The 12,809-nt window shown below is 39.4% G+C and overlaps 1 protein-coding gene across 1 annotated transcript in view; it reads left to right on the forward strand.

Annotated features, from left to right (window-relative positions):
• Nucleotides 1-12,809, forward strand: part of arhgap15 (Rho GTPase activating protein 15) — a 686,224-nt gene that overhangs the window by 58,662 nt on the left and 614,753 nt on the right. Inside the window, exon 2 of the mRNA XM_080199371.1 lies at nucleotides 1,070-1,303. Coding sequence (XP_080055497.1) covers nucleotides 1,184-1,303 — 120 coding nt within the window. The 5' untranslated portion in view covers nucleotides 1,070-1,183. The remainder of the gene's footprint in view (nucleotides 1-1,069; nucleotides 1,304-12,809) is intronic.

Genomic DNA, 12,809 nt, shown 5'->3' on the forward strand with positions numbered 1-12,809 from the left:
TTATACTTTCATGGAAAGATACCATATGGAGAGGGGAGGGGATATTAGGGGCAGTTAAGAAGTGGACAAAGATATCTTTGGAATAATTTATATGCACGGTTTGTTTGAAAAACCCAGTTTAAAAGTAAGCAGAGATACTGAGGTGTACATCCCTTCTGCTCTTCCAATACTGCACTTCTCCTCCCTGTTCATTCCTTGGATTCCACCATTGGTGGCTGCTCCTTTAAACACCATGCTCTTGCAATTTGGAACTCTCTGCCAACTTCTTAAAGCCCTAATCATTACCAATTCCCATGGTTCCTGTAGCAATAGCCTCTCCATTTCCTGCCATTATCTCAAGGTCCATCACCACTGCTTCCTCGTCTTGTGTAGTCCTGCATGATTCTTCTTCTGTAGTTCAATGTCAAAAATGTTTTCATTGACGTCGCTCTCATTACATCACTTAAAACATTTTCCTATTAAACGCAGTGTATACATGTAAACTACTGTAAATGAATGAATAATATTTGCTTCAGTCAGTGAAAACTGTCTAATAGCTACCGGTTCAAAGAGATATGATAACATTCTGTGAGATTCGCCTTCTGCCCAAACAAATCACTGCATTGTTAGGCAAGATAATTGAATAGTTGCTGACACTGGATATCCACAACCATTAAAAAAGGTTCACTTTGTAGAAGAACAGAGGACAGATGGCACTCAGAGAATGACTTAGGAGAGTTAATGCTTTCAGGACAAGGGCAGGTAAACATTGGAGATGATTTAAAAAGGAGGAGAGAAAGTGTTTTATAAGTAAGTGTATTTCAATTGTCTTGAAGATAGTAAATATATTCTATTATGTCCTATTGAATAAACACTTAATAAAAGACCATTTAAGATATTACACCAAAGTGCAAGTAACAACTAATGCAGTTAATTTAAGTTTGTGTGAATTTACCAAATGCATTGCCTGACTAATCATTTTTGCTGATTAAATTCACTGTTGTTGGTTATCCAACAGGAAACCATGAAGACAGGCTTATGTAGTTTACTCAAAGCAACTGAAAGGTTCTGTCATCTGTTTTATTTGTAGGTGTGGTCATCTGAAGCCTATTGCGAAACCAAAAGCCTAATTTTAATTCTGAGTGAAGAAGCAAAGTAAGTGAGACTGGAGCCTCCAAATCCTAATCGACCTCCCATCCAGTTAATGGATACATGGGAGGTCCACTTGGATGAAAGTACAGATCGTAAATTCTACATTAACACGGTCACAAAAGAGAAGACATGGAAACCACCAAGACTCTTTCTGGGAGTGCGAGACATGAAGGTAAATCAAAAGTTTCTGAATGAAAAAGAATTACAGGAGGCAGTGGTGTCATGGTATTGTGTCTGGACTAATAATCCAGAGTCCCAGGCTAATACTCTGGGGACGAGTGTTTGAATCCCACCGTGGCAGATGGTGAAATTTGAATGCAATAGAAATTTGGAATTAAAAGTATCATGATGACCATAGAACCATTGTCGATTGTTATAAAAACCCACCTGGTTCAGTGATGTCATTTAGGGAAGGAAATTGGTCTCCTTTACCTGGTCTGGCCCACATGTGGCTTCAGACCCCACAGCAATGTAGTTAACTCTTAAATTCCATCAGGGATAGGCAATAAATGCTGGCTCAGTCAACATTGTCATGAATGAATAAGAAAAAGGCATTGTGTGATCTTTATTGACTCATTAAGTCCCCCTCCAAGCCACTCACCATCTTGACTTGGAAATATATCACCGTTCCTTCACAGTCGCTGGGCCAAAATCTTAGAATTCCTTCCCTAATGGCATTGTGGGTCAATAGCACATGGACTGCAGCAATTCAAGAAGGCAGCTCACCACCACCTTCCTGAGGGCAACTAGGGTTGGGCAATAAATGCTGGCCAGCCAGCGACACCCACGTCCCACAAAATAATTTTTTAAAAAATGTGTAGGGTCTCTGCAATATGACAAATGACATAGATTTTGAAATTCCATTAATTATGCTGCAGATGCATTAACATGTTCAGAAATGTCTATATCCAGAATTTTGGAAACAAATAATCAATTTCAAGCATGTTTACATGTTAATTAAGGATAACCCAATTCTCAAAATGAAAAATAATTGACTGTCGTGTGTTTAGGATTGCTTCTGTTCTGAACAAATTGGCAGTGTTAATAGCAAAGCAAAATACTGGATGCTGGAATTTTGGAAAAAAACAGAAAATGTTGAAAATACTCATTAAGTTTGGCAGCAAAGTGAAGCAAAGTTAATGTTTCAGTCCGATGACCTTTTCTCTGAACTGGAAGATTTGGAGATATTAAGGTTTTAAATAAGTACAGAGATAAGGAGAAGGAGAGTGGGAATAAAGCAAAAGGGAAGGTCGTTAATAGGGTTGAAGGCAGGAGACACAAAAGGGATGATGGAGGAAGGCAAATATTTTTAAATATTTTTAAGAAGCGGGTTGATGGGTTCTTGATAAGAGAGGGGATTAAGGGTTATGGGGAGAGGGCGGGAAAGTGGAACTGAGCCACAACAGATCAGCCATGATCTTATTGAATGGCGGGGCAGGCTCGAAGGGCTAGATGGCCTACTCCTGCTCCTATTTCTTATGTTCTTATGTTCTAAAAAGAGATGGGGAGAAACTAGGGATTGCACTTTCAAACTGAATGTGGATGTTATGCAAAGTGGTCATCTTTCTATTTCTGGTCTCCCTAATAGAGAGGAGAGTGCATTGTGTGCAACGAATACAATATACTTTACAAGTAAATTGCTGCTTTACCTGGAAGGAGTGGTTGGGATGTTAGACAGTAGGACTAGGTAAAACAGCAGACATTGCATCTTTTGTAATTGCGTGGGAAAGTGCTGGGGATGGGGAGGGGAATGGAGAAGTGTTTTCCATAGAGAATGGTCCTTTTTTTAAAATACTAAGGGAAGATACTGCTAATGTCATTATGTTGTCATAACATCTCAAAGATTTAAAGTGGATTTTACTTGTGCAATTAATTGTCTCAAAAACTCAATGAATCACAACTGAACAGACAAGAAATTACCAATGAAGAATGTGCAATATTTAAACAATTTTACAGATAAACGGCCCGAAGCAATAACAAGTAATCTTCAATTTATTTCAGAATGACCTTGTAAACAATACTTCCGTATGTCAATTGAATGGGAGAGATTAGATTTCTGCTTTGATCCAGGTAGACTTTATAGCCCTAAATAAATATGTTACATGAAACATATTTTCACCTTAGCAATAGCTATCAATCCTTAAGTCTGCCCCTTTATGATAAAATGGTAAGTGCTAGCAAGATGTAAACACTTCTTCCTTATTTCCAATGCAATGCGTTGATTGTTATATAGCTTAATGCTGTGGGGGAAGTCAAATAATGTCATTACAAAAAGTACATTAGATAAATTATCATAAGCAATGAGAATCTGATAGATTTGTTGGGAAAATAAAGGAACCTGATGAAGCCAATGAAATGAAAATCGAACTGAAGAGACAGCATGACAAACTTCAAAAGCATCTCATAAGTACATTTTACTCAAGCTTATCTAACAGTACACTAATGTTATTTGAAGTTTCTAAGGAAGAACACCAAGGACAGAAATGCAGCAATAAGAAAATTCTGACAGTCACTAATCCTGCCCAAATTCCAAGGATGGGGTTACTTATGTAGTTGAGTTTAGGCATCCTGCTCAATGGTGCAATAAATATCCTAAAGAATACAGATGTTCTAATTAGCGTTAAGGTAAATAAGCCAGACTGTTTGTTTGGAATATCAGTAAGAAGTCCATGGTCTTTGACCAACATCAGTCATACAGCTTCATAATTCAAATTAAGTTTACAATGCACTCAAACATGCTGTCAGCAGCTAGATGCCCTGTTGAATCTATTGTAACATTTTGGGTAACATTGTTGAGCAGAATACCAAAATCAACTTCCATTTATGTCGTACCTTTCTTCTGGTTAAAAAGTCCCAAGTTGCTCAGAAAAACCTTGTTCTCGTTACTACAAATTTCCTCCAGCACAAGTAAAACCAAATGATCCAGACAACTAGTTACGGCTGTAGGAATAAAGTAACTAACATTATTACATTTGTCCTATATTGGCAGCTAGAATACCGTGTTTGAGTTCTTAGTTTGGAAAGCAGTGGTATAATCAGACAAAGTTAGCATGGGTTTACAAAAGGGAAACCATGCTTGGTGAATTTATTGGAATTTTTTGAGGATGTAACTAGTAGAGTTGACTGAGGAGAACCAGTGGTTGTGGTTCATTTAGACTTTCAGAAGGCTTTCAACAAGGTCTCATAACTATGTAAAGTTAAAGTGATGGGATTGCAGATAATGTCTTGAGATAGATAAAAAGCTGGTTAACAGATAGAAAGCAAAGAGTTAGCGTAAATGGGCCTTTTTCTAATTGCAGTCAGTGACTTGTGCAGGGATCTGTGCTAGAACCCCAACTGTTCACATTATATATTAGTGATTTGGAAGAGGGAACTGAATGAGTTATCTCCAAGTTTGCAGATGGTACAAGGTTGGGTGGGAGGGAGAGCTGTGAGTAGGTTACAGTGAAGCTTCAGCATAATTTAGACAAGTTGAGTTTGTGGGCATATGCATGGCAGATACAGTATAATGGGGACAAATGTGAGGTTATTCACTGGAGTTTAGAAGAGTGAGGGGGATCTCATAGAAACTTATAAAATTCTACCAGGGTTAGACAGGGTAGATTCAAAAAGAATGTTCCCAATGGTGGGTGAGTCCAGAATTAGAGATCATAGTTTGAGAATAAGGGATAAACCTTTTAGAACTGAGGTGAGGAGAAACTTCTTCACCTAGAGGATGGTGAATGTGTGGAATTAATGATCACAGAATATAGTTGAGGCCAAAACATTGTCTGATTTCAAGAAGGAATTAGATATGGCTCTTGGGGCTAAAGGGATCAAGGGATGGAGGGAAGGGGGAACAGGATGTTGAATTTGATGATCAGCCACGAGCAATATAAATGGTGGAGCAGATTTAAGGAGTCAAATGGCCTACTCCTGCTTCGACTTTCAATGTTTTATTAAGGTGATGGGAAACAACTCCCCACTCTACTATATTGATCTAAAGAACATGTCACCTTAAATATTACTTTGCAGCTAAAAATGTCAATGCTTCTCTAAAACCAAGCCCATAGAGAAGTGACACCATTGGATATTTACTAGCTATTAGTTATTCATCTCTCATTTTCTTAGGAATTTGATTTTTTTTTAAATTCTTTCATGGGATGTGGGTGTCACTTTGAATTAAGAGTAGATATACAATGAAGCAAAAAAAATTGTAACAGAATGGGTTTTAGAGAGAATAAATTGGGTGAAACTGGGATGTAGTTAATACAGAAGAAGAATGTAATACACTACTGAAAGAAAACTAGCTGAACAGATGTGAGCAAATGGGTTTCAAATTAGATAAGTGTAAGGTGATATATTTTGGTGATCAGAATAAGGAGGCCACATACTCCTTGGAAAATAAATACCTAAATGGAATAAGGACAGAAGGATCTGGGAATAGATACAGAGGCCCACAAATGTCATGATGTGGGTTAATAAGACCATCAAAATGCAAAGCAGTCACTAAAAATTCATGAGAAACCTCTTTATCCAGAGATTGATTAGAATCTGGAACTTGTGACCACAGGGTTCGAGTGGATAACATAGAGGCACACAGTGATTAGCACTGCTGCCTCACAGCACCAGGGACTTGGGTTCAATTCTAGCCTTAAGTGATTATGTGGAGTTTACATGTTCTCCCCATATCTGTGTGGGTTTCCTCCAGGTGTTCCAGTTTCCTCCCACAGACTAAAGATGTGTCAGTTAGGTGGATTGGCCACAGTAAATGTGGTTGATAGGGCTGGGGAGAGGGCCTAGGTAAGATACTAGATGAATGCATGAGAGAGAAACAAATGGAAGGATTATGAGTCTGGGATAGGAGGAGATTTGTACGTAACATGATGAACAGCATTGGCCTGACTTTGCGAAAAAGACTTTGTAAAACCTGATTCCACTGGCTAGAGGTCATAGATTTAAGATAATTAAAAACAAATCTAGATGTGAAATGATATTGAATTTTACACATTTGTGAAACAAATTTATTAATGACTTTCAAAAGGGAATTGAATATTTTTTTTAAGTGAAGTTTGTTTATTTATTTGTCGGGCTTACATTAACACTGTAATGAACTTACTGTGAAATTACCCAAGTGGCCACAGTTCAGCACCTGTTCGGGTCAATGCACCTAACCAGCACATTTTTCGGCATGTGGGAGGAAACCAGAACATCCGGAGGATGTACAAACTCCACACAGACAGCGACCCAAGCCAGGAATTGAACTGAGGTCCTTGGTGCTGTGAAGTAGCAGTGCTAACCACTATGCTACCGTGCCACCCTATTTGAGGAGATACCAGAGAAATAGAACTAATTTGATAGCTCTTTCAAAAAGCTAGCACAGACATAATGGGGCAAATGGCATCCTTCTGTGCTATATGATGCTATAATTATATGATTCAAGGAGTGAATGGTTCAAATCTCAGGAATTAGCAGTGGACTTTTAAAATTAAGTTACACATCACTTTCGTATTGACCGTTTCAACTTGAAACCTGATTAAAGTTAGTATGAAACCCTCTCCAAAATTTCACAATTATTAGTTACAGGATAATTTCAGATATATTTCCAATGTATCGCGGCACAGTAGCACAGTGGCTAGCGCTGCTGCCTCACAGTACCAGGGACATGGGTTCAATTCCTGGCTTGGGTCACTGTCTATGTGGAGTTTGCACATTCTCCCCAAGTCTGTGTGGGTTTCCTCCGGGTGCTCTGGTTTCCTCCCATAGCCCAAAGACGTGCAGGTTAGATTGATTGGCTGTGCTAAATTGCCCCTTAGTGTCCCAGGATGTGTAGGTTAGAGGGATTAGAGAGATAAATATGTGGAGTTGTGGAATGGGGCCTGGGTGGGCCCGTTTGTCGGTGCAGACTCAACGGAGGACTGAATGGCTTCCTTCTGCACTATAAGGGTTTCTATGATTCAAGTGTCCAGAGTTTAATTGGATCTCCTGGACAACGTTGAATAGAATGCCTTCATGCTAGAAATGTATGGAAACTCTTGTACTCTCATCCTGTGTTGCTGTCCCCTGTTTCCTATCAGATTACTAAAACTAAGCACTAAAATACGCTATTCTAGCTGATACGTAACAACGTTAGTTACATGATTACTACAGCCTTAAGTAGTTGTCTGGATCATATGGTTTTACTTGTACTGTAGTGATGACAGCTAATGGTCTGAGAATTGATAGGAATAATATAGTGAACTGTCAATTCTGGTTTTGTGGTAGCACACTTGTATCCAAGTTAGAAGTTTATTAGTTCAATTGTCACTCTGGAAGTTAGAGCACATAATATAGGGTGATATTCCAGTGCGTGCTGATGAGGTGCTACACTGCCAGATATGCCAACTTTCAGCTGAGGTGCTAAATCAAGCCCCAACTACTCTTCTCAGGTAAACATAAATAATGCGAGGACACTATTCATGGAAGAGGGGAGGAGATGCCCCAGGTGATATACCCAATGTATATTCTTCAAGGAACATCACTGGTGATTAACTCATTGCTCTTTTTAGATCTTGCAGTCTACAAATTGGTGGCTATGTTTTCCTACAATACAACAGTATTAGATAAATTAGATAAATTATTTAATTGGCCATCAAGTGCTTTGGGACAACCTGAGGTTGTGTGAGATGTAATAACTGTGTAAGTTCATTCTACTTTCAAGAAAACCAATTATGTCTGTGCAGACCACTCTGTTCAGGTTCAAGTCTACTAGGAATAATATAAATTAATGTATATTAATTTAAATTCCTCATAGAAGACTGCTTCAATTATAACTACTGCTTTGAAATGAATCCAGTACACCTGAGTCATGTAAGGTGACCTTGCATCATTTTCACTTGTGTGCATAACACATAAACTAAACTGTTCATTTCAAGTGCATTTACACTAGTCCTAACTTTTTTTAAATTAAGAGTTAGGATGGGTGCATCATCTAATTGTCCTTGAGAAGGTGGTGGCAAAGCATCTTCTCAAACTGCTTCACCACACATACACGCACGCGTGGAAGGATTCCTGAGCTGATTATCAGACCATTGAACCACATTGCGAACACTCCTTCCATGGCTAACAAGTCCTGGCATTGGACTTGAACCCAGCAGACTTCACGAGCAAGCCTAGCCTTTGCACCCCAGCTCCGCACCACATCCTGGCTTTTTGCACTATGTGCCATAAGATTGTGACTTGCAGTTTGCAGAAAAAGCCAGCGTGATTCTCTCCCATACTCTCGCTTGTCCAGCACTTAGAATTTTTTTTGTAAGATCATGCCTAGAGGGTTGGGGAGAGTCAGAAGTTCGGGGGTGGGGCTGGGGGAGTAGTTGGGAGAGTTGGAGGGTTAGGGAAGTCAGTGTTGAGGGGAGTTGAACAGTTGTGGGGTCAGAGAATGGGTGGAGGGACGGAGAATCAGGGAAGATTGGGTCAAGAATTAGGAAAATGTCAGAGTCAGGGATTGGTGGGTCAGCGGGGGTTTGGCAGTTCAGGAGATTTGGAGGGTCAGATGTGAGTTGGGGAGAGGAGGGTCAGTTATATAGTTACCCAGGCATTAGGTATGTGTTTTCCTTTCTGCCTAGCATTTCTTGGGTAGCTACCCAAGTAATTGAGTCGAAACCCTTCAAAGTCTCTGAATCAAACTCAGAGCTGGAGATTTTTGCAGAGGGTTGCGGATGCAAAGGAATTGCCCACTGGAAGTTGAAAATTCCCAGACAATTCCTGCGGACTTCTTGCACTGGGACTCCCGAGAGATCCTCAGCGCAGGTTCCGGGAAACTTCCAGAGTATGACCATCCTCAGACTGGAAGATCAGAGCTTCTGTCTTCTGAGTGATGTAGCTGGTTTCCTTCTTTTGACAGTCAGAATTTTTGGACAATGATGTGAAGCATATTATTTTTGAGGGAAGCTTGAACTGCACAATCATTGGAAAAGAAAATCAATATAAAGCACAATATATGGTGTTCAAAACCTTTCCTATGTCCTACAAAGACACTGGGCACATGCAAAACAAAAAAATTAAATGCAGCAGCTTATTTGCTGATAAGCCAATGCTGGAAGAAACTTGTGATGTTAAGTGCCTGGCTCTGTCTATTTCTAGGCAAAATATCATTATTCATTTTTAAAACACTCTTAGCTGCATACGCTACTTCTCAATTACCATCATGAAAGGCATAATCCTCATTATCTTTGGAAGAAAGGTAAAAAACTCACTTTGTAGCTCAAAGAGCGGAGAAGCTATTGGGAGTGATCTTATACAACAGAAGCATAAGAGTCATCTGTTTAATACTCCAGAAATCAATCTCTGTATTGAGATTGCTAAACATTTGCAATTTGGTGACTCTATATATATATTACATCCCTTAGCATATTAAAAAGTGGTGACACTTCCAAGGATTTTTGATGTAAACAGTTTTTCTGATCGTTCTGAATTTCATTGAAACATGAATTTATTGCCAGCATGCTGCGGACCAGGTAAATTGAATCATTTCCTACTCCAGGGATCTGAGCACATAGTCCATGTTGGCACCTCAGTGCCAGTACTGAAGGATGTGCAGCATTGTCAGGGATGCCGTCTTTTGGATGAAATGCTGGACTGAGTTGTCCACCCTATCAGGTATATATAAAAGATTCCACTAGACTATTTTGGAAATAGTCTAGTGATTGGACTATTTGGAAATAGTCTAGTGATTGTTGTTTTGGGGAAATAATTTTGTCACAAAACGTGAGAAAGGTTGCTTAATTGAGAATCATAGGCCAGGATTTTCTGGCCTGGCTCAGCACTGGGGGCTTACAGTTCAGCCAAAAGTCAATGGACTTTGGTTGGTCCGACACATCCCATTTTTTATTGAGACCGCAGCAGGACTAGAAGACCTCAGTAATATTCTCTGAAATTACATATTTCTAAACCACACTTCCTGAAAATACAGTGGAAGGATATTAACTATGGAGAAAATAAAACCAAGGATGTGGTTTAGTACAAGCATATTTCTGGACCCATGACACCATGCAAAATAGCTTATATGGCCATTTCTACATCATTGTTTGTGGAATCTTGCTATGTGCAAATTGAATGCTCCCTTCCCTACATTAGAACACAGTTTCCACTTCAAAAAGCACCTAATAAGTTGTAAAATACTGGAATGTTCTGCAGTCATGAAAAATATTTTCTTTCTTTCCATCTCGTATGTATTATTAACCATTGGCCAGAAGTCACTGTAAATACACATACAAAAAAATTAATTTTTGATATCAGAGGGATTGAATTTTTATATGCAATCTCATTATTATCAATCACTTAGAAAAGCAAAATGAACTGGATTAATGCTAACCTTGTAGTGATTCTTCTCAGGAAAGTTCTTGTTAATTTTTTTGTACTTTTTCATCTACAAGTCATATTGATATTTAGATTTAGGATCATAGAATCCCAGCAGTGCAGAAGAGGCCATTCAGCCCATTTTATCAGATTCAATGGGCCGATTGGCGGCTTCTGCACCATCTCACCATTACTCAGACTCTGTCCCTGTAACCTGTCACCTTTTCCCATGGATAATCCATTTCACCTACACATCTTGGGACACTCGGGCAAATTACCATGGCCAACCCACCAAACCTGCACATCTTTGAACTATGGAAGGAAACCCACACAGATATGGGAAAAATGTGCAAACACCATGCAATTACCCAAGGCTAGAATTGGACCCAGGTCCCTGGAGCTGTGAGACAGCAGTGCTAACTACTGTGCTACCTTGCTGCCCTTTGTAAAGGCCTTAAGTTTTTGATTTTGAGTTGATTTAATTTGATTTATTATTGTCACATGTATTAACATACATTGAAAAGTATTGTTTCTTGCGTGCTATACAGACAAAACACACTGTTCATAGAGAAGGAAACGAGAGAGTGCAGAATGTAATGTTATAGTCGTAGCTAGAGTGTAGAGAAAGATCAACTTAATGCAAACTAAGTCCATTCAAAAGTCAGACAGCAGCAGGGAAGAAGCTGTTCCTTAGTCGGTCGGTACATGACCTCTGATTTTTGTATCCTTTTCCCATAGGAAGAAGCTGGAAGTGGGAATGTCCAGGGTGCGGGGGGTCCTTAATTATGTTGGCTGCTTTTCTGAGGCAGCGGGAGGTGTGGACAGTCAATGGATGGGAGGCTGATTTGCGTGATGGATTGGGCTACATTCACGACTTTCACGAGTTAAAGTAACTGGGTCCAGAAACATGCTTGTACTAAACCACATCTTTGGTTTTATTTTCTCCACGGTTAATATCCTTTCATTGTATTTTCAGGAAGTGCGGTTTAGAAATATGTAATTTCAGAGAATATTGCTGAGATCTTCTAGCCCTGCTGCGGTCTCACTAAAAAATGGGATGCGTCGGACCAACCAAAAGTCCATCGACTTTTGGCTGAATTGTAAGCCCCCAGTGCTGAGTCGGGCCAGAAAACCCTGGCCTATGATTCTCAATTAAGCAATCTTTCTCGCATTTTGTGACAAAATTATTTCTCCAAAACAACAATCCCTGCAATTGTTTTCATTCTCACTGCAGTCAAATTGCTCATGAGTTTTAAATCTATTCCTAATTGCTTTAGAAGCAACTTAAATTGCTTAAATCTATGCATTTTTCAAGCTAATTCCGTATTTAATAGAAAGGTTTACTCACAATTATTTTGAACATGGTGATACATTCCCAGATCAACAGGGGCAGTTCAGCAATTCCAGAGAATCCTATCAAGCTTGCCTAATAACATTACATTGAACGTGTTAAAAGAGTACTCTACCGAGGCCTTTGACGATGCATTTGTGTGACGATCACTCCCCAAAGTACTTCTTACACAATCTATTGAGAGAATAAGTAGTGGCTGATTGACAACATGACAACCAGGGGGCAATGATCAAGGATTATTATTTGGAGTATGAAGCAAAAAGTTCAAATACATTTTTTTGTCATAGTGGAGTATTTAAATATTGCATTCTTTACCACAGCCATAGCAGCTATTGTGCCAGAAAGCATGGCATAACTTAGAAGGAGATTGATATCACTTAATGGATGAAGAATTATCAAGGAATATATGAAAAGGCAAGGAAATGAGATTGAAGCAGATAACACTAGTTGAAGTGCTAGCATTTGCATAAGTATAATGAGCTGAATGGTTTTATGTTGAGCTGTAATATTATGATTCACTGCTTGTGACTTTTGATGCCCCAAGAAAACTCTTCCATACTTGAAACACATCAGCAATAAAAAGTTCTGGTTGCACCCATTTTTGAGTGGAAAATGAGTGAAAGGTATCCAAAGGGGTGGCAAGGTGGTTAGCACTGCTACCTCACAGCACCAGGGACCCAAGTTCAATTCCTGCCTTGGGTGACTGTCTGTGTGGAGTTTGCACATTCTCCCCATATCTGTGTAGGTTTCCTCCAGGTGCTCCTGTTTCCTCTCACTGTCCAAGATGTGCAGGTTAGGTGGATTGGCTATACTCAATTGCCCCGTAGTGTCCCATGATGTGTAGGTTAGGTGGATTAGCCATGGTAAGTGTGTGGGATTACAGGATAGGGTGTGGGAAAGGGCTTAGGTAAGAAAGCTGGTGCAGATTCAATGGGCTGAATGGCCTCCTTCTGCACTGTAGGAATTCTATGACATTATGAGGCTTAATTCCCACACTTAAATATTATTGGGA

This window comes from Carcharhinus amblyrhynchos, chromosome 11 (genome assembly GCF_965287045.1).
Source record: "Carcharhinus amblyrhynchos chromosome 11, sCarAmb.v2.hapA, whole genome shotgun sequence".
NCBI lineage: Eukaryota > Metazoa > Chordata > Chondrichthyes > Carcharhiniformes > Carcharhinidae > Carcharhinus > Carcharhinus amblyrhynchos.